This window comes from Serinus canaria, chromosome 2, assembly GCF_022539315.1.
Source record: "Serinus canaria isolate serCan28SL12 chromosome 2, serCan2020, whole genome shotgun sequence".
Taxonomy (NCBI): domain Eukaryota; kingdom Metazoa; phylum Chordata; class Aves; order Passeriformes; family Fringillidae; genus Serinus; species Serinus canaria.
This window is the reverse complement of record NC_066315.1, coordinates 117,688,429-117,710,090: the sequence shown is the minus strand read 5'-3', so window position 1 is coordinate 117,710,090 and position 21,662 is coordinate 117,688,429. Positions and strand designations below refer to the sequence as shown.

At 39.2% G+C, this 21,662-nt stretch overlaps 1 protein-coding gene across 1 annotated transcript in view; it reads left to right on the top strand.

The window, feature by feature from the left end:
• CPA6 (carboxypeptidase A6) overlaps nt 1-21,424 on the top strand; it is a 44,298-nt gene extending 22,874 nt beyond the window's left edge. Inside the window, exons 6-10 of the mRNA XM_018910406.3 lie at nt 9,209-9,319; nt 9,563-9,653; nt 14,159-14,361; nt 19,360-19,444; nt 20,745-21,424. Coding sequence (XP_018765951.1) covers nt 9,209-9,319; nt 9,563-9,653; nt 14,159-14,361; nt 19,360-19,444; nt 20,745-20,932 — 678 coding nt within the window. The 3' untranslated portion in view covers nt 20,933-21,424. The remainder of the gene's footprint in view (nt 1-9,208; nt 9,320-9,562; nt 9,654-14,158; nt 14,362-19,359; nt 19,445-20,744) is intronic.
• The last annotated feature ends 238 nt before the right edge of the window (nt 21,425-21,662 follow it).

Genomic DNA, 21,662 nt, shown 5'->3' with positions numbered 1-21,662 from the left:
GAATCTCACCCAGTTCAAGCCTTACTCAGCTGGAAAGTGATGGAAAAAGGGCTCTGAAAGTGGAAACATTACAAGACCTGTGGTAGAGTATGGAAGTAAGACAAACTGTAAATGGAAACAGAACTACATGTGGGCTACTTTGAAGGCAATCTGCAAAGATAAATGAACCCAGAACTTGTGTCCACAGCAAGAGATTCAGGGAAAAAAAAAAAAGAAGATGAAAGGTTTGTTAGCCTAGAATTTTAAAAAAGGCACATGGAATCTAATACATTAATATGTTTTAGTAAATATTATGAACTGAAAGATACTCTAAAATGTGTAACTACTTTGTAGAGAGCAGTAGACTTTAGGAAAAAAAAATCCAATATAAAATGTATTTATCCAAAATTAAATAGCCCTCACAGAAACAAAGACATAATACCTGTAGCCATTTTGCAAAAATACAATTATATATGTACATTTGTTAAGTAAGAATATTTAACTCCCATTCATTGAGAGAGGAGAAGTAGAATTCAGTTATCAAATTATCCCGACCTCAAATTTAGGATTTTACAATTTCATTAAAAGTCTGAAATATGGTTCACAGGCTGCTATTCAAATTAACATCAAAACTAGATTCTGTTTCAGTTTTAGTGAAAGCAGATGAGGATTCCCATTACATCTGGTTTGACTTTCTTCCCTCTAATAAATGCTGCCATTTGATCCATTTCAATGATGTATAACCTTGAGATGTCTTTCATGCAATATATTCAGAAAACAGCATAGTTGAGATGTGACTTTGAGTTGTGTTATTCTTTATTTCTGATGCAGTAATTTTTATTTCAAGATTAGAAAATTCAAGAAATGTAATTAAAAATCTTCAAGAAGTATGCACTGATTGTTCTTCTTGACAAAATGTTTTAAGAATCCAGTGTCACCTGTAATGTCTGTTAAGATCAAATGCATCTCCCTAAAGGAGTGACCTCATCAGGGCCCCAAATGAAGGTGAAAATAGTCCACCACTTGTGAAATGCAGTGACCTTCACCACCTTCTTCTCCCATCCTCCACAATGGTCACAATTATTTGAGTTCCCAGATTATTCAGGATTATACATTTGGACTTCATCATGCTCCCAGGGAGCAAGCATGTAGCCCCAGAAAAAGAAATAAAAAGGCTGAGGGCAGTTCTCAGAGGTGTTTTATTGTTTGTTGGGTTTTTTTTTCATGCTGACATTGGTATTGATTTATTCCAAAACCAGGCTAGAAACTCATCTTTTCACTCCATAATAATGAGCCAAGAGAGACACACACAGACTGCCTAAGAAGCAAAGTGGCAACATCTGCCCCCTCTATTCTCAGTCTGAGACTGATTTATGAGTCACCTCGTGGGATGCATATGGGATGCATACTGCCAATTAGCCAGCCATTAGGCTTGTGGACCAGGCCCCAGAGAGCAGTCTTTACCAGGAATTTTGCAGCATTCAAGACCTCAGGTTCTTCCTCAAGAATGTTTATGAAGTGTTTGAGTGCAGCCAGCTAAAGGAGCAGACATAGCCAGAGCTCAGTCAGGACAGCAGAGCACTCAGATGTGGGGCCAAGCAGGAGACACAGACAGTGTTAAAAACGCTTGGCTCTTCTTCTGCACTGCTCAGGCCATGTGCTCAGAAGGCAATAAAGCTGTAAGTATTCTTACTTTAAGATCTGCTGAAAGCCAGTGTAGCACTTATTCTACAAAATTCCACAGTCCATGTCCTGATGGACAAAACATCTGCAGTATCCTGCATCGACAGTCAGAGCAGCGCTCAGTCATTCATTCCAGGGCTGCAGCCCACACTGTCAGGAAAAGAGCTTCACATTCTGGATCATTGCTGGGTCTTGCTGAGCTCCATCAAAACCAGCAGTCCTTTAGGACTTAGAAAATTTCTTTCCCTGTGTTATCTGTAACTACCAGAGCCTTGAAATACTGCCTAATTATCAAATTCAAATATCAGGTTTTTCACCCACTTCAGAAATAGTCTGATCTTGAGGGTGTGCAAGATAATTATGTGAAGCAACACAATAATGTTTCCTAAAGATTATACACTTGATCTATCACTTGTCAACCAACTGAAGTCTTTTGAAGAGGTACAACTGAAATGCTGTGTTCCCACATCCCAGGGTTTCAGACTAAGATTAATTCAAAGGATGCTCATTACACCTAAATTTAGTTATTCTTTGGGAAAATGCATTCCACCCACTGTGATAGGCTTTCCATCTCCATTTTTTAGAGTTCTCCAAATGGAAATTTTGAACCATAGAGGAAAGAAAGCAAGGACCTGACTGCCTCTCCATATAAATCAGACATTTGTGCCAGTCCTTTCCTGGGTACAGGTGTGCCACTGTTCCTAAAGTATCTTTGACTGATGGTCCTCAAAAATCTGAAGAGCTTTTGAAAAACGTTTAAATATTCCAAAGTGAATGAGAGGCATGCAAAGCCAAAACAAACATTATACCTGTAGCTTTTTCCTTTCGCCCTTTAGCTGGATGTTCTTTCCCTTCAGCTAAAGCTCTTTAGCTGATGTTGGCTTGATGTGAAATATTTGTTGCTCTTTAAATAATTGCATCTTCTTACTCTGTGGAATTTCCTATCTGGGTTTTCTTCCAGTTGATCGATTTTTAGTTTACCCTTGGTTTAGGAAAGGCAGAAACTTTCCAGGGCTGTTTACCTCCCTGCAGCCTCTTTCACAGGTGCCAGTGGTAGTGGCACCACAAAAACTGGGCTTTTTTCACCTTGAAGGACCAGTCATCTTGTGACAATCTCCCCATGAATGTCTGCAGCTCTTTCAGTAAACACAATGCAATCATCGGAGCATAATTTTTATTGTTTACCAGATTCTAGCCTCCCCAGCTGTCTTTTTAGCTGCCTAATTTCAGAAGGAAAAAAAAAAAAAAAAATGGACTTTTCTGAGTGCTCCCTCTATATTCATTATCTGAAGGAAAAAATCCATCTGTTTCATCCTGCCATATCTATATTTGAAACACTCAGCCTTACTTGTCTTTAGCTAATTCATCCTTCTCTGCCAGGAGCTTCTGCCTGAAACAGTTTGTTTTTTCTCCATCAGAGAGATCACCTCTTCCAGCCTCTTCACTCAGCACTTCATTCATCAGCCTTTCAGCAGCAAGAGGCACTGGTACCAATGCAGAATTTGTTTTATCCTCATGATCTTTTTCCATCCTGCAAATGCTGTTCCTGCCTTTTGAAGTTCATGTGCAGTGTTCACACCTACGTGTAGTAGTTTCTGCTTCTACTCAGCATCTCCCTTCCATTCCACAGCTGTTTCTGTTCTGAATGTGTTTCCTTTTCTTGGCAGCCATCCTATACTCCACTTCTCTCTTAGTATCTGCATCTCTCTAGCACATGCTTGCTACTGAAAACCTGCACCAATTCTGAGGGGAAGGAAACTAAAGTTGCAGTGAACACTATCAACAAGAATTTCTTGATCTGGGGCCTCACTCATGATGCCTTTTTTTTTTTTTTTTAAATGGATAAAATCTAAGCCAATGCCAAAAAGATGGAGTGCAGTACCGTGGTATCACCACAACGAGGCATGTGATGCATTGTTTTAAAGGCAACTGTGGCAAACCATTTTTATGCTGTGAAGTATCTCTGTCTCTTTTGATCCATGGTGAAATTTCCCAGGTTTTATTCAACAGTAAGACAGTTTAGGGAAGGTTCTTTCCTTTGCTGTCACACCTTCGTGATAACAAATTAAAAAAGCAGTCAAAATTGTTTTCAGTTTTCCAAAAGAAAGTACTGTGTTATTTTTTGTGTGCACTTTTAGCTACTCAGCTGCATCTTTCTGCCTACCCATGACCTTAAGATGGTAAAAAGTGCTTTAATTTTGCTTGCAGCTATTAATTTTTCATAATGTAAGTAGATCTTGATAAAAGAAAAGTAACACTGCAGCTGTGTTGTGCCTGTTATAGAAATTCCTCAATGACACTTGCTCCTGTAAAATTCTTATTTAAGTATTCATCACTAGGACATTCAGATTCTACCCCCTGAAGGCTTTTAGGCTGTTGGGTATGTTCTTCTTCAAGATATGAAAAGAATTCACATTGTTGTTCCAACACATTAGTTGCCCTAAGGAAGAAATTCTGCTCTGTATTTTAGCAGTCCACTCCTGTGTAATGGTACTGAGTAATTAGGGCCTCAGTAAAACTGCTGATATGCAGAAACACTACTGAGCATGAAAAAGGGCTGTGAAAGAAAATTCCACATGTTGGACAATCTATTTATTCCAGAAATGGAATTACAAGCAATTGTTTCTATCTTAAGTATTTAATTGTGTCTCAAAAATTTAATTAAAGCATGTATTCAAGTGAGTACTCTTGAGCATCCCTCAATATGTACTACCATGGAGCAACTCAATTAGGATGCAAAATTCAATAATTACATTTTTCAGAGGCCTATATCTTGGTGGGCACTAATGTCATACAATTGCTAGTAAAGAAATCTGTGTTGCTCCTTTCAAAGCATTCACAGTGCTTCAGAATAACTCAGGCCTTTTTTTCCCCAGACAGGCAGTCCTTGACTTGTTTGGCATCGAAGAGGTTTTTATTTTTTCCTTTTTTATTACCTCTCTGAGTGGCACCAAGAAGTTGTCTCTCCAGTTTCTACTAAGATCTGTGTAATTATGCATGTTCTTTCCCACAAGATCCTACCCTTGCTTGAGTGGTCCCAGCCTTGCACAAGATTCCTGGAATGGCTGTTTGCTTCTCTAACATGTCAATCCCACAATCATCTCTCTGCCTCTTCTCTGCTTCAGCATCTTTTCCATTTGCATCCTTAAGGAGCTACACAGCCAAGTCTTTGGGATTCTGCAGATCCTTCTTGTCAGACTCTTTTTATGGGTTTTAAGGAGTAGTTGCAGCACACTCCCCTTTCTCAGTTGTTTCTGGGTTTCTCCTGTGGTAAATGCCCTCAAAGAGGAAGGAAGGTTTTGCATTGTATTAAACAAAAGGGATAAATCAGACACAGTTCAAGCTTCAGCCTTGAAAATTTGACCTTTTGTTTTAAGCCATTTGTTTTTAAATACTCAGCTGTATCTTAGCATTAATAACGGGCTTACCACTCTGCTTGTGATTTGAATGCCAAAGCAGGACACTAGCAGTAAAAGGGAAAACAGAGATAAAAAGCTGCACTGTTTCCAAGAGCAAAGACAGAGCTAATTACTAACTTGCCAAACTGATAAAGTGGCAATGAAGGCCAGAATTGCAGATCATAGTGTCAGCCTCTAAAGTGTAACATGTGCAGATAAAAGTAAAATATTATGTATTACTGTCAGAAAAGGTGTTTTAACTGATTTCTTAATAATGGCACGGAAGAGTTAATCCTGTTTTGCCAGAAGCAGTTTTGTGCAATTTCTGGCAGAGCAGTAAATGGAGTCAGTTCTTTGGGCTAAAATAGTAACTGTGTAATTCAGTATGATTGTTTAATTCAAAATCAGAAAGAGCAAAAGCTGATTGTTACCTTAAATTTAATAATAATTAATTGTGGGATAGCAAATCCTTATTAAGCTTAATTGGGATTTCAGAGTTTCTCCCAACCCTGTCTCCTTGCTTTGTCCTTCTCACTCAATCCCCTGATTTTATAAAAAGCCTAACTGCATCCTAAATCCATTTTGCACTCTTGCCTTTATTGCCTTGGCAGTTTACAAGATAGCTCTTTTGTTTACATCGTCCCCTAAATTAAATTTCCTCTGGACCATATCCTCAGCCAGCCTAAGCTGCTGTAGCTCTATCAGCAACCATCACTCAGCTGATCCAGATGCTGGAGCCCCATCCTATTAATCCCTGGTGCTTTCCCCACCCCCAGGCAGATTGCTTGCACGGTGTTGGCAGCATTCCTCTATCATCTGGTTGCTCACTAATAACACGATTCAGCGTTTATTGGGCTGCTCTGGCTCTCAGCACACTCAGCAGCAAAGCTGCTATTGATTGCATGGTGGGGAAGCAGAACCAACCCATATTCTGAGAGCTCTCTGCAAACTACAATGCAGTTAATTCACTAATGGTTCCTGTTCGCCTTGCTCGTGTCACAGCGGAGAGAAAACCTTTCAGCACGGCCAGAGCTGGGGCTGGGGCTGGGGGAGGTGGTTCCCATGATTGGAGTTGGGAGGACTCGAGAGTCACGTCACAAAAAAGCAAGCTGTGGGCTTTGCTCCAGCAAGGACACACCTTGGTAACTGTAAGGCTCCTTGCCAAAGATTATACTGTCTGTGCTGCCTGATTACAAAGATCAAATAAAAATACCAGATAAAAACAGAACAAAAAACAAAGTATTTTCAGCAGAAAGAGTGAATATGATCTCACACTATCTGCTTGCTTTCAAAGAAGAAAGCCACTCTAAATCCACTATATTTTTAATACTAATCTAAAAGGGTGACAAAGTTATTTTAAAGCCCCATATATTCTTTAAAGAACAGAACTGAATGACATATTTGGCTCTAAATCAACATTAAGACTTTCCATTTTGAGGATTATTACTGGGGACTATAATGCTTTCCAAAGTCTCTTCTAGTATTTTGTCAATGACAACAGGCATTAAAATAACATAAAGTCACTATAAAACTTGGCATTTTGCTGCCTATATTTTGTTTAGGCTTCTAAATGGTGGTGCTTTCACCTAGCAAGGAAAATATATTCTTCACAGGATTTAAAACATATTGTATATTAAAAAATCTTAATTCAAATATTTTAATTATGCCACTTTTTGCAAATTTGTAAAGGTTCTGAAAAATATGCAAAATTCATGAATGCAATTTTAAGCAGTGTATTACCTTACATTAATTAATTATCTGTAGTTATTTTAAGGAGATGATTTTAAAAATGTTTTAAAGATTTTTGTCTTGCAGCATTGCAGTTTAAAACATAGCATATAGCCTAGTGTAACAAAATGCATACTTACCAATGTAATTGACAGGACACAAAATACAGATACAAACACATATACCAGTTTCATCATCACTGGTATGTAAATACTCACCATGGCTACACAACCTGAGCTTAATTTGCTAATACTGACTAAAAATAGAAAAGCGGTGAAAAATCAAGGAAGTGGTGTGTGGTGCTTTGTTTCCTCCTCAGCTAAACTACTTCTTCCTATTACTACTTCTGAAATAAGCAAGATAAAAATGTTCATTTTCTTTAATTCACAATTTGGAGCATGGGTTGGTTCTGTTTCCAGCTGTAAGAACAGTTTAACATCCATACTTTCCACATAGGCTCCAAATCCTGTCCAGATTTAAGTGCAGGGCCAGCCTAATGCTCACAGTAGCCCTGTTTACTTCAATGTGTGTCACCTGCATGTGAAATAGCAATAACACTCAGTCCTTATTTTCATGGTCATTGTTTTTGAGTAACCATTGATTTGAGAAATCAGTGTTTTGACAAAACTAATTTTTTTGCAGTTCCCTTAACACCATTTTTTTAATCCAAATCTATTTGAAGATTTGATATGGCTTTTTAATACAAGTAAATCAAATTTAAATGCAAGACCAGCTATGAATTTTTGGGGAATTTCTGGCAAATGGACCAGGGAACCCATGACCTCCTCATTGGCTAAGGCTTTCTCCTGGGCAGTCCATCAAGATTCCCTTCAGAAGGACACTATCATTCTCTTCTCCCCTCCAAACAAGATCTCTTTCAGGATCTCATCCTAAGGTGCAATGCTCCACACCACCCTGTCCCATTTCATTTTGTGCTTTGCCTTGCCTTCTGGTTCTCACTGTCTCCTCCCCTTGCCTGGCTGGAGCAATGGAGCTCAGTTTGGAGTAGCACTGGGTGACTTGGCTTTTCACAAGGATCATGTGCTGCTTTGGATCTGACAGTGAGGCTGAAGGACTTGCACGTGCAGAGCACTTTGGGAGGGTGAGATGAAGCTGGGAAGGAGAAAGTGCAGCTCAACAGGGGGGCAGTTAATGAACCACATAGGAGAAGTATTTAGAAGTCCCACTAATCCCCTCAGTAAAGAAAAAAATGTCATACTCCTCCATGAGTAAATTTCAGCCCCAGACTTGTCCAAATGTATGGTTATTTCTTACAGATATATTACAGATATATAAAAAGCATCCATCAGCTCCCATGGCAGCTTCAGTAATTCAAACAGCTGCATCGTCAGGAGCCCAGAAATATTGAATTCCTGTACTTCACACTGCTCCCAAGCATTTGTCAATTGAAAAGCATTTAGCTTAGTTTATTTCAGAGCAAATGTTTCCCTTTGCTCCCCAAACACATGCTACTCTTCAGATCTGAAGGGCCAGAAATACTGCAGAGCAGAAGGCTGTAATCACAGCAGCAGGAGGAGAAGAGCCAAGCTCAGGCATCCCTCTGAACCCAGCATCAGTATGATATGCTTTCCACCTGCCACATGGAGCACTGGATTTCTCACCTTATAAAATCAGGACTTAAACTTTGAAGGATGCAGATTGATGCCCAGCTATGTCAAGGGACAGTATTTGCAAGAGAATGTGGAGTATAAGCTCCCTGGAACTGGTAAAGGAGCATCTCTGGCACTAGCAAATAGAACTGCTGAGGAACCTCTAGTTTTGCTGCATTTTTCTAAGATGCAGAATGGATAAAAAACAAAAAACTTTCCCTACCTGGACTTCTTTTACTAACCTATACACTAAAGGTTCTCCAAAAATAGAGAGGTGGAGAGGTGTCTAAATTGTAAGGGAATAAAATGCCTGTATTGATAATTGTGCATATAGTAAGCTACTTTGAATGTAAAAAAAAAGAAGCTGTGTTGTTAATCTGAGCCTTAAATGCTTCAAGACCTTATCAAATCACCTAGTGGAAACAACAGGGCTGCACTGTCTTACAGAAGCTAAATTCATTTCTTCAACTAAGTATCTATTCCACTGGCTTTCAGCTCTTACTTCAAAAAAAACTTTGCATGCATTTTCTTCTCTGTAGTATGAGATGGATTTTCTTGAGTATTGAAAGCAATTGAGAAGGAGTGAGAATAAGGTCTTTAGAACACCTTTTTCACATGTTCACACACTTTCTGAATCACATTTACAGGAAGATGTCAGCCCTTCAGACACAGCTAGAAGGATGTCTGTGCTGCCATGAGAGCAGACCTCTGTACTGCCAAATGCCTCGTGACTGTCATAGTCCACCACAATACTTAATTGGGAAATTATTTTTATTATGGAAACTATTTTCTTTGGCTTTTTTGCTTTAGGCTCTTCAGACACACCAGACTGATCCTGACATGAGAAAGATGCTAACTCAGCTGTATTTCTATATCATGCCTGTATTTAATGTGGATGGATATCATTTCAGCTGGACAAATGTAAGTAATGGCAGTAATATTATTTGAAAAATTATTCATACAAGAAAGATCAAATAGTTATTACATTATTCAAAGGTGACTCTGCATAAATCTGGTCCATCACTTTGTGCCTTGGAAATAAATTATTCCATTTAAAACAGAATACTGAATATGTTTACCAGGCTTGATTTGTTATGTGTACAAATAGATTTTTTGCCAAAATAGAGTAATATTACTATTTAAATATTTTGTAACTTATGCTAGGATCGATTTTGGAGAAAAACAAGATCAAAGAACATGAGGTTTCACTGTCATGGTGTTGATGCTAACCGCAACTGGAAAGTGAAATGGTGTGGTAAGTATGGAGATACTGTGGTCCCCCAGTTCAGATTACCCTGTATTTACTTATTCAGCAGAGGTAATTATCCAAGTAGGTTAGATCACATCTGTTGTGAAGTGTTCTCTTTTCCATAGTTGAAGATTTTTTTCCCATAAAGCTATAAGCCAAGGCTCAAATCTTCCTCATAACTTCTAAAAAAATAAAAGTTCTCAAACTTGGAAAATCATCAGCAAAAACTTGTCATGGAGAATGTGGCAATTTTTTTTTAAATCACACATACAGCTATTCTGCATTTTGGCAATCATATAAATAATTTGAAGCATAACATTGAGAATGAACCATGACTTTTCAAGATTTACCTGTAATCTTACCTTTTAACTGTAGCTTCAGGGAACATTTCAAGCTTCATTTTATTCAATTTGCCATTTCTCTGAAATTATTTAACTTTGGAAATGTCAGACTGACTTTGCTGGCCTCAGTGTCCTTAAGGCCATTATTATCAGTGAGTTAATAAAGAAAGAAGGTGCTTCTAAATTCATGGAGGTACAATTTTAAACTCACAGCAGTTCTGTAAGTACTTCATAAAAATTGGCTTGAATTTTGCATAGAGAAAGCAGCAGTAATGAAGTAACTACCAGAAGATTTGGAATGGATCCACCAAGAAAAAATGGTATTTTCTTAAATCTTACCTAAAGATTGTGCAATTCACACATGGGTAAGCAGCCCTTAAAGGTTCTAGTGTAAGGAAGTAACAACACTTAAATACAGCAATATATACCTGCTGACCTGCTGTCCCATCTAAAGGCATTTCCTTTAGCTCCCTGCGCAGCTGTTGCCTCAGCCAGCATTAGCCCACCTTCCTTATTTATATTACAAGCTGTAAAGACAAGAAATTGTGTTTGTTTAGTGCAAGGGCCCTTCCTTCAGCCCATCCCCTCTTCCTCTAGATGTTTCCACAATACTCCTGCAGTAGGGGTGAGCACTGGACACTCTGGATTGAAACAGCTGGGTTCTTTAAGCAGGGCTTTGAAAATTGTAAAGATAAAAGTGATTGTGGACAGATGCATACATCCAATCCAGTATGGACCTGTGAATTTTGCTTCAAATTGTTTTCAGCTCTACCTGCTCTAAGGAGAGGACTGAGACAGAAGCATTTGCAGAAAGCCTGTGTTAGTTGAGAAACCTTCTGTTACAGAAGACAGGCCCAGGGCTGCTATCACAATCTTTAAGGCAATTTTATGCTGCAAAAATAACATAAAAATGAACGAGTCCTGCATCACTGTTACCATGGTTTACTTAAGTGTGTAAGCCACAACTGCAGGTATTTTTTTGGGGACACCCATGTACTGTTCAGAAAATAGCCACTGGTATAACTGGAATGATCTGTTCTCTTATAATATGTTGAGAGATGTTAAGTACTTATCAGTGCAAAATTAATACAGAGTGCATTTTCTTTCTAATTCTACTTAATTTTTCTTGGGTTCCTCCTCCCTCTTCCTGCTCCCTAGCCACTATATCAAAACACATTTTTTATTCAGTCCTAAAAATGTTTGCTTAGTTTTAATTCAAAAAAACTGTTTTTTCTAGGCTTAGTGAAACTGTAACAATACTCACATGTGTTGTGTGCTATAATCCCCTACTTGTTACATTTCTCCCCTGCACTGACATGAAAGACAGGTCCTCACCCCAAGTTTAAAAAATAAAAATTCTTTCAAGTCTGCTTCTCATCCCAAAAAGCACATGCTCAGCTTCCTGCTTTGGACCCCAAAGTCTTTTTAATTGTCTATTTTAATAGAGAATAAAAAGGTCTTTCATCAGCTGGGCTGACTGGTACTCTGATGACTCTGACCAGTCACCTCACCCAGTATTCTCATTAATATCTGATATTAGATGAGTCAGAGAAGAATCTGGATCATATCACACTTTGAAGCTTGTGTAATCATGGTGAGTTTAACATTTAAAACCGCATATGCTTGTGAAAACCTTTCCATTAAGTTCAGTTGCACTTAAGACTTTTCTGACAGGCTTGAACTTCACGGTGGGGCTTCCAGGCAGGTGTGCTGTGGCAGATTCTGGCCTCAGCAAAGCCACCAAATGCTATCAGCAGTGAGCTAGTCAGTGCTGATAACACAGCATCCCATCTGCTTTCCTCTTCCTTTCTAGTGTAGGACTTTGATGTGAGCTTTATGACTCTCTAGGGACCAAGCCAAGAGCCATATCACTGCTAGATTTCATGTTGCAGCAACCTGTACTCAAAAGAGTGCACACAAATTGCACACAGGCAGCAAGAACTCTGGGTAGAAATGTTCCTTGCAATGTACACATATGTGCAATAACTAGTACAATGGTTTAATGATATTGAAATAATAGCAACTTTTAAGGAAATAATCAGGTACTTAGAATTAATTTAAGTCATAGGGCAAACCTAGTTAAAGTGGTTGCATCCAAATCCCCAAGACAGCAACAGTAGGAGTTAAAATTTCCAGCACATCCCAATTTCCAGTGCACCCCACTGCTCACTGAGGGCAATATCCCATACTGGCAGAGGTGGGTGCAAGGAAGTTTGAAAATCAAGCTCCAGCTTGAATGAGCTCCAGCTCATTCATCCTCTCAGTCTTCCTTCTGTACCAGAGCACCGGTTTTATCAGTCTTGGCGCACATTTCCTCTGTTCATTTGGTCTCATGATGGATGTTGGATCCTTGTCCTCCCCTGGTATGCTATCAGGTACAAAAACAAGGCAGCATGGTAACATTTTACACAATTCCACTTGCTTCTCATGACTGTAACTTAGAAATGTCCAACTCTTTTTTCATTCTTGAGTTATTTAAAGAACTTCCAGTATGAAAATTGAGCATACCCTTACATTATCCAAGGCTACTGTGGAAACGTCCTCTTTTTATCACCAGCTAGCTTCACTTAAGGTAAAGCACTAACTACCTCTGGGATGGTACATGGCTCACCATATTAGGCTGAACAGTTTAGAGAGGTTTTATTCCTTCCCTGGAAGTCTCTAAACTGAGCCATATTTTACCATTGGGTCATTTTATCATTAGCTTGTAGGGATCCACTGTTTATCCATTGCCATGATTTAGTATACAACACTGAAACAGGAGATGAAGTACCCATTAAAAAAAAAAAAAAAGGGCAAAGGCTCTGGAGACTGTTCAATAGCTCTCCTGCAGCTATATTATCTGATAAGAAATCGAGTGCTCTTGGGATTTGGATGACTTGGTGGCCATCTGTTCTGCATGGAGAAGACCATCTGCCCTCTCTATAACCCTTCCATATCCACTGCAATCCAAGCACTAATACCTTTGAAATCCCCACCTGTGGCCATTGAATGGTAGCCTCAATTTTTATCTTACAAATGAAACTGCAGCATGAAATTCTTCCATTTCTTTCTTTCTTTTTTTTTTTTTTTTGGCATTAGGTTGATTGCATAACCCTGTTTTAGTTGATAGCATTATGCCTTCTCACACACAGCTCTTTTCATATTAATTGAAGGTGGCAGTACTTACTATACAAGGGAAAGCTAATAAAACACTGTTGTTGTAAGTCCCTGATGGCTCCAGGGAAGTTTGCAAGCAAACTATAATTATTCTGTAGGTCAATGTAAAACGTGTGGTATTTTGAAATTGCAGCAGATAAAAGAGCAGAGTACATTTGCATAAATATTGTTCTTTTAGGCCCAGGCCCTAAACTGTAAATGAGACAATGGCTTAGATCCAGAATTGCTAAATTATAAAGGAGCCACCACCACATCTCCTTTCCTTAGTTTCATCTTTCAGTACCTCATGGCATAGTATATGTAAGTTACTCTTGTGCTGCTTGCTGCCACCTGAGCAGGTTGACACAAAGATATCCTCAAAACTGAACCCCTGCCCCAAACTTGAAGTAAAGTTAGGCCCTGTGCAAACTGAGGTGATTTCTGTTTTAGCTGAATAAGCAGTCATCCCATGTGGCTTCTCTTTTTTTTTTTCCCCATGACTTTTGCAGGGGTGAAAATAGGCAGTAGTCAGGAGCTATTATCATGTTTTTAAGATAATTCCTGTTGAGGTTGTCTACCTACCATTGTAACCACCACTGTCGTAGGTAATACAATAACAGCTGTAAAATGCTAGATTTGTCCTGGGAGTGACCAAGGAAAGAAGTATAGCCCTCTGATTTCAAATAGACCAACTGAGACCCATCAATAGTTTTAACATGCAATGCTGATGCAAAAAGTCAGGAAAAAAAATGCAATGAAGTCAGGTTCTCCTTTTTCATTTGGAAAGAATGTATCCTCTGGGGACAATCACCCCTAGTTGGCTGATTGGGAGCTTGGTGTGTCTATGAGATGAACAAGCAGATTGCTGCACTGAGGTCCCCCAGGCTCATGCCCATCAGGCACAAGAAAGCAATTTAATTTGTTTATTGCTTTTCATGCTTTTGCACATGGGCCAAAAGAGGATGAGCCAGAAGCTGACCCCTAGAATTTCTCTGTGATTGTTCACCACCATCCTTCTCTTTCAACCCCTAGATGAAGGAGCTTCACTGCACCCATGTGATGACACTTACTGTGGTCCTTTTCCTGAGTCTGAGCCTGAAGTAAAGGCTGTTGCTCACTTTCTCCGCAAACACCGGAAACAAATAAAAGCTTATTTGTCCTTCCATGCCTATGCACAGATGCTGCTGTACCCTTATTCCTACAAATATGCTACCATTCCAAACTTCAACTGTGTGGTAAGTTCATTAAAGCTTGGAGAATGTGCTCGAATGTGTATATTTTTGGCACATTTTGTCTTGAAAGGAGACTTGTTTCTTCATTACTTTGCACATATATAATATTGAGGAGTATTTATTCTAGATCCACTTGCAATCACATTTCTGGTTATATAACCTTCACTCACCATGAGTCAGTGGTGATTTGATTAAAATGGTATCATGCCTTTCATCCATCAGTCCCTTTAAATCACTTTATAGGATAAATCCCTAATTTTAATTATAGTTATTACAATTTTATTTAATTAACTGTAATGGGAATTACATAGTTAGGTCCTTGGGCATCTAGCTGAAATTATGTCTCTTCATGCTCAGAACTTAAACACTAGGAGCACAAAAAGATCATCTTCAATGTTATGAACAAAATAAAATTGAAACTGTTTATGTTTATCAATTCAAGGAGGAATCTCTTAGATTTCACTAAAATTAAAGTTTCAATTACACTATGTATCATTCAGGTCAGACATAGTGTTTTTAACCCTTTCAGACAAGCAGGTAATTAAAATCAGGAGCTTCTCTATATTAGAAAAATAAATTAAAAATAGTTTTTGATCTAAGCCTATTGATTCACAGATGAGTACATTTCATGTATTCCAGGCTCATCCAAATGCAGAGCTATTCCCTCTGCTTGCAGTCTGAGGTCTGTTTTAGCCAGCCTCCTGTTCATAAAACCCCCCTTATGGCTTATTCTCTGAAGGACACATGGCTAAGCTTTGCTCTCTGTTTGCTCCTGCTCACAGACCCACATTGCACCAACCAGTTCCAAGCCTCTTTCTTTCACCCTCAATCCTGAGTAAAATCACATATTCCATTTATGTCCCATTTTGACCTTGAAAGTTGCAATGACTTTTAACTTGCTGGTTTAAGCTAGTTTTCTCCAAAGGAGCTTAACTGCACCTTAGATTTATCCTGTGCAGAATGAATGATGTTGTCAGTCCCTGGGGCTTCACTGAAGTTTCACTCAGCTGTTCCCTCAGGAGGCTGAGCAGCCAGGACTCCACAAACTAAACTCTCTATGTAGGTTTATTTCTGTTGAGACACTTAATTTCAGTAGCTATTAAACATTCTTCTGTCTGATGCCATTCCTGTGAAACAGAGCAAATTCGAAGTTAACTAAGCAGCCAGAGGAGCTAAAAATATGAGACTTGTGGGGACTGATCACCAAACCCTGTAATGACTGCGGGTAAATTTATGATTTTTTTTTTTAATTCTACCTTCACATTCTTTTGGGTAATGAAAAGGAGAAAGGAATTACCCAAGTGAATTGATGACTATTTAGTTAGCAGAAAAATCAGACTGGGAATTTAAAATCAGAGGTTCTCATTCCTTTGGAGATCAGCAGGTGCAAGTATATTTTTTTACGAACAAACAACAGAGAAGAAGGCAAAGACGTAGTGTTAAGAAGAATCAGCAGCTTCTTTGCAGGTATATGATTACTGGGTATCTGACTTAAATGTCCCGAGTAATATAAGGCAATAGCAGATGCTATAGATGGGAAATTCATTGTACTGAGAAGGAAGATTTATCTGAGAGTTTTCACACACACCAGTATATATTGTTGTTCTTGTTGTTTAAGGGATAATTCTATTCTGAGATTGGGCATAACTGCCCCTCAGCTCGTACACATTCTGCCTTTCCACCCATTGCTTTTAGACCAAAGGATCCCAATTTTTGATGTTTAGAAGGTGTTCCTGAGGTTTGCAAGACCTTAGATCAGGGTTCTCATCAGAGGGAGCGGAGCACAGACCTAAAGGAACAAAAAAAGACACTATTCTGAACAATTCCCATGGACAAATGAAAACCAAATACCAATTCCAAATATCTTGTCAGTATTTGAACTTCATACTTCTTTTCATTGTAGTCGGTCAAAAACAAGAGAGAGGTTGAAATAGGAAACTGAAGTAATTTCTTGTTATTTATAAAGCTCATTATAGGGATCATAGTGAAAATTAAGGGAATATTTGTTGGTTATTTATTTATGTGTTTTAATACTTGCCTACAGCCAAAGGCTCCATCACCTGGTGGCTCACAAATATATGTTTTTTAAGTCTCAAAAATGATGACTTAGGCTGAGGTTTTGGATTCTCCAGTTCTCTTGGAAATTGCAATGAGCTGGAAAGTGATAGATCTCTGTTTCCTGACGCTGATGGAACAAGCATTGCTGGTCTACGTGGGCGGTGTGCAGTGGAAAACAGTAAGACCCCACATGCATAGCAGATAAATAGCTTTTGGTGCTAACAGTGGGCTACGATGAATTTTGAGCAGAAGAAAGGCTGTTTCTGTCTGGGTCAGATCATTCTAGTGAGCTGTCAGTTACCATTTCAATTAAAGTGTTCAATTATTCAGAGCTGCTTTGAAACTGGAGAGCTGTGTACTGATCACAACATGCATATTCTGTTCTAATTTAGGCACAACTCTCTTATTAGCACTCTCCTGAAATCTGCTCTTTTAAGATGCTTAAAATGAAAGTACTCTTTTAGATTGAAAAAAACACCAGCAGAAACACACTTCCATCTCAAGAGCTTTAAATTTCACCTGATTTTCATCCTTTTTCTTCCTGTACTGTCATTTGCCTTAGTGTTTGCAAGGAACTTGCATAGCATGACTGAGTTTATGTACATCTCTGCAAAAATCTGGTAATTTTGTGTGGCATTTTCTCCTTGAGGGTGTTCAAAGACTGGTTGCCTGGATTTATTCAGGATCCAACCTGCACAGTATGATGCAGTTGAGAACGGTCCCTTGTTGGGGCACATGGGCATAACAGTGGAAGCCAGCTGCATTCCTCAAGGCTAAGAGCTTCAAGTTCACAGTGCCCACGGATGTATGCCCACGTGGTGAACATGGATTTGGGATGCTGCTGGTCTGACCTCCAGATAGTTTCTGCCTCTGCACAGAACCCATTACTGTTGTGCTGATTTCAAATGGGCAAACTATTTCTTTGAAAGATTTCAACAGGATTATCTGTTGTCTCATTGCTGTACAGTGTGTAACTCATGCACAGGGAGCCTTCTCATTTGTAGCTATGTTCTACTTGCCATGCTGCCTTTATCAGGACTTTGTTCTCCAGCCTTCTCAGCTCTCCCAGCTGAGCCCTGTCTCCTGTTCCCTTGGCATCGAGCCTCTTGTCAGGCCATCCCAGCTCCTCACCAAGACCCTGAGATGGTAAGCACAGCTGCTTGCAGATTTTGGTTGAGCAACAGTGTCTCGTACTTGGGACAGAGCAGGCACCAGACAACAGCTCCTGGCTGCAGCTGGAGTTCCCCTTCCCAGGCCCTGTGCAGCCACAGCCACCATGGTGACCTCACACTGCCACCCCACAACCTTCACAGGGTCCAGCAACTCCAACCCTATCATGGGTCTTGTGTGTCACAACTCAGAAGTCAAGGCATCTGGAGGAAGAGTGCCAAGTGACAGCACTTCTCCCCTCTCCCACAGGACAGACACTTCTCATCTTTGATGTTAGGGTGAGTCAGAGGTTACCCCTTACACTGGCTTGCAACCACATCCCAGCCCTGCAGAAGTTCCAGCAACACTGAGTTAAGCAGTCTTTGCCTCCACACACTCTCCAGTGGAGGTGGCAAGAGGACAAGCTGAAAAGGGCAGAGTCTCCAGTACCATCTTCCTTCTGCTAAAAAACCAAAAATTCTGGTTGTGCCTAACTAATGTTTGTAATGGAGTAAAAATGTTCTCTTTCATTTGGTAAGAGGAGTTACTGTGTAAAATAAACACACCAAAGCCCTACCTGCACATCAGGAAGTGAAAATGAACTTATTTTTGTTTCTGGAATGACATGTAAAGCAGTTTTCTCTGGCTCCTCTACTTGGACAGACAAAGCCTTTATGGGTCACACCAAGGATTAAGTCAGAATCCCAACTCCTGACAAGGGCAAACAAGAGGAAGGTTGGGAGAAACATATCAATGGAAAGGCAAGTAGAGGGTAATCCTTCCCCAGTGTATTCAATTATTGCCTGATGAATAACAAGGTAAGGACTGAGTTTATGAAAACTTGCATAAACCAAACAAACCTGTTCAAGGAAATAAAACAACTAAAACAACCATTGCAGCTTCATGCAGTGGTTCGAAGTCCAGAGTTTCTAGCTGCAAAGATAATAATTTCCTGTTCTCTATAAAAAGATGACTGTGTTTTCCCAGCCTGCACTGTATATTTGCCAATATCCTTTTCTTGGGCTAATATTCCTTTTCCTTTCTGTGTGTTTCGATGCCCTATCCATATGTGACTCGGAATTTTCTATGGGCCAGGCCTTTTGCACACAGTTTCACAGGACGAACCATGAACCTCCTGAACAGCCTTTCAGCTGCAAGCTGCTGCAATGCAGGCACTGATTTTACCTCACAGGACTGAAATCACATTTCTGAAATCGTGGAAAGAGCTCTCCAAGACTAAATCATCAGGCCCCAGAGAAAGTTAAACCAGCAGTGAACATTTACCTGCTGATCAGAGATTCAGGAGTGGAACTTGTCTCCTTCCTTCTTCCCACTCTGCTCACTGAACCACTGTGAGTGTCAACAAGACATCATTTCTCCTTCACAAGCCCGGCAGAGACAAGGTTTAGTGGACTGGGAAATTCATCTTCACTAAATGCATGCAGGGTTTTAAACTGCATTAAAAAAAGATTATTTCATCTCATGGTCTTACATGTCATCTAAATTTGTTCTGTTGCTAAATTGACATATATACCCATAATTACAAACAATGTCTGATCATTCATGGTGCAGAGAGCTCTTTTATATAATACAAAACCAAGTTTTTCAGGGAATTGCTGTCATTAAAAATAAATAATGGATTTATCCTTTACAATAATTTTAATTTAGCTGCCACAGACTCATGGAGCACAGCATTGTGCCAGAGGTCAATGATCCATTGACTCAGGTTCCAATCACAATACAGTATTTAATTCAAAGTCTAATTTATGTATTTGATTTTCTTCTTCTCCCCAGGAATCAGCAGCCTATAATGCTGTTAATGCTCTTCAGTCAGCCTATGGTGTAAGATACAGATATGGCCCTGCATCCAGCACTTTGTGTAAGTTTCCCTCTCCAGGTTTGTGACTTTGACCTTCCTACAGTAAGAAGGAGAAAACCCTCATTATAACAAAGAATGCAAACACTATTTAAACTGAACTTTGTTCCGGTTTTGGGTTGTGAGGAAGGCAGAAGAAAGTTTTGCAGCTGATTCAGTCAGCTGATTGCAGTAAGATTAACTCAATTGATGCAATAAGAGAGATTAAAACGCAGTTGAGAGTCAAAAGCCAGCAAATAACATATTCACATCATATAAAACTGTGGGTTTTTTTTAAAAGAAAAACTAAGATCTTAAAAACCATATCTTTAGCAGATACTGCAAATGCACTGCAAAGTTGTAACAGCATATGTCAGGCAAGCTCTCTGTACAGAGGTAAAAGTAAAAGAAGTTCAACAGGTTTTAACAAGACACTTTTTTTCTTTACTGAAACCTTGAGGTCTGAATGCTGTGGCTAACAATAACAGACATGGAAAAAAGTGAAAAGCTAAAGACTTTTCACAAGTAACCTCCTGCATCTCCTCTGCCATTGCTGTGTTTCAGCTACAGTTCCACTTATCATGGATCTCCATCTCACAGCATAGTCATCATCTTGTGCTCATTACACTGCAGTCAGTCACTGTGTCAAAGGAAAAGCAGTGTGAGTTGATGCCAGAATTGCACAGATTACAGCAGGCCACATGAGAGATTTATCTGTATAAAAAAAATGTGTCTTGGATAATCAACATATAGAGATAACGAAAGCATAAGCAGCACACTTCCTCAGGAAGGTTTGTTTAAGACATCACCTATGCAAATGCTCTCATTCTGTGGGGAAATGGTGAGAAAGTAAGACAAATGAAAATAATTTTGAAAGCATTTTAAAAAGAAGATGGCAGATTACTTTACCAACTTTCCTCCTTCTCACTGCAAATGAATTGCCTAAAACACCCAATTTAGAGCTAGGAGCAGCAGAACTCTCCAGTGCAGCTGGGAAATCTTTGTGGAAAGAAAGCTTCAGACTGTGTTCACATGGAGTTGGAATATTCAGTTTTATTAAAGTTTTGCTTTATACAAAACAGTTATAATATTTTTTTCCTATGAAAATGAAGGGACTAGTGCATATTATGCTAAGCACATTTCACCAGGTGCTGAGTATTCATGCTGTTCTCTGAAGGGTGTTCAGGATCAGGGCAAGCAACAGCTGGAGTTGCAAGAATACTCACTGAGTCCCAGAGACAAAATGCCACAAGAACCCTCTGGTGATTTCAGCATGACCTGCATTTAACATTTTTTAATGCTTTCTCTGAATTGTCTCTTTCAGATGTGAGTTCTGGCAGCTCTATGGACTGGGCTTACAAAAATGGCATCCCATATGCATTTGCATTCGAGCTGCGTGACACTGGCCATTTTGGATTTTTGCTTCCTGAAATGCTGATCAAACCAACCTGCACAGAGACCATGCTTGCAGTTAAAAATATAACTCTTCACTTGCTGAAGAAATGTCACTGAGATGGATTTCTAGGAGCTGGAAGTAAACATTTTACTCCTAGTGCTGATGCTTTTCAGTGTGTTCAGTTGTCATTCAAAGTTTGGCCACTTCAGAATTCAAGAAGCTAAAGTGAAATTTGATATTGTTTCTGCCAAATTACCTTAGTGGAAAATGGAAAAAAAAAAATCATTCAATATCTGGTCTTTTAAAGTCCATAAAGCTGATATACTAACTTAGCTACTAGTTTGGTGCAGAATATTTTTGCAATAAAACCTTTATTCTGTGATTTCCAAAAGGCCGGTCCTAAAATAAAGGACTGCTGCTTCCAGGCAGTTCCAGGCCTCACACCTTTCCCTAATATGAAGACCTCCCAGGGGGTTTCTCAAACCAAGGGATAAAGTTTACATTCATGTAAATATACCCTGTGACCCAACACAGGCCTGTATCTACAGCAATAAATGCCTTTTAGGGGTAGCTGGCTGCACTGCAAATGGCAGTGTGGCTTCCTTCTGCATGTATACATACATACATATATGCACTTTTGCGATTTCTTTAATTCATATTATGCAATAATTTGAACCCAGGTTTCTTTTAACTGTTCAGAGAAAATCTACTTTCAAATGTATACAATTGGTATGGACTCAAAATCAACATATTGTCTTTGAAAATGTAACTTTCCTAGTGATGTGTAAGAATTACAATGAAATACTATTGAGATTGAGCTGGACAATGTTCTGCTTTATGGAGAGA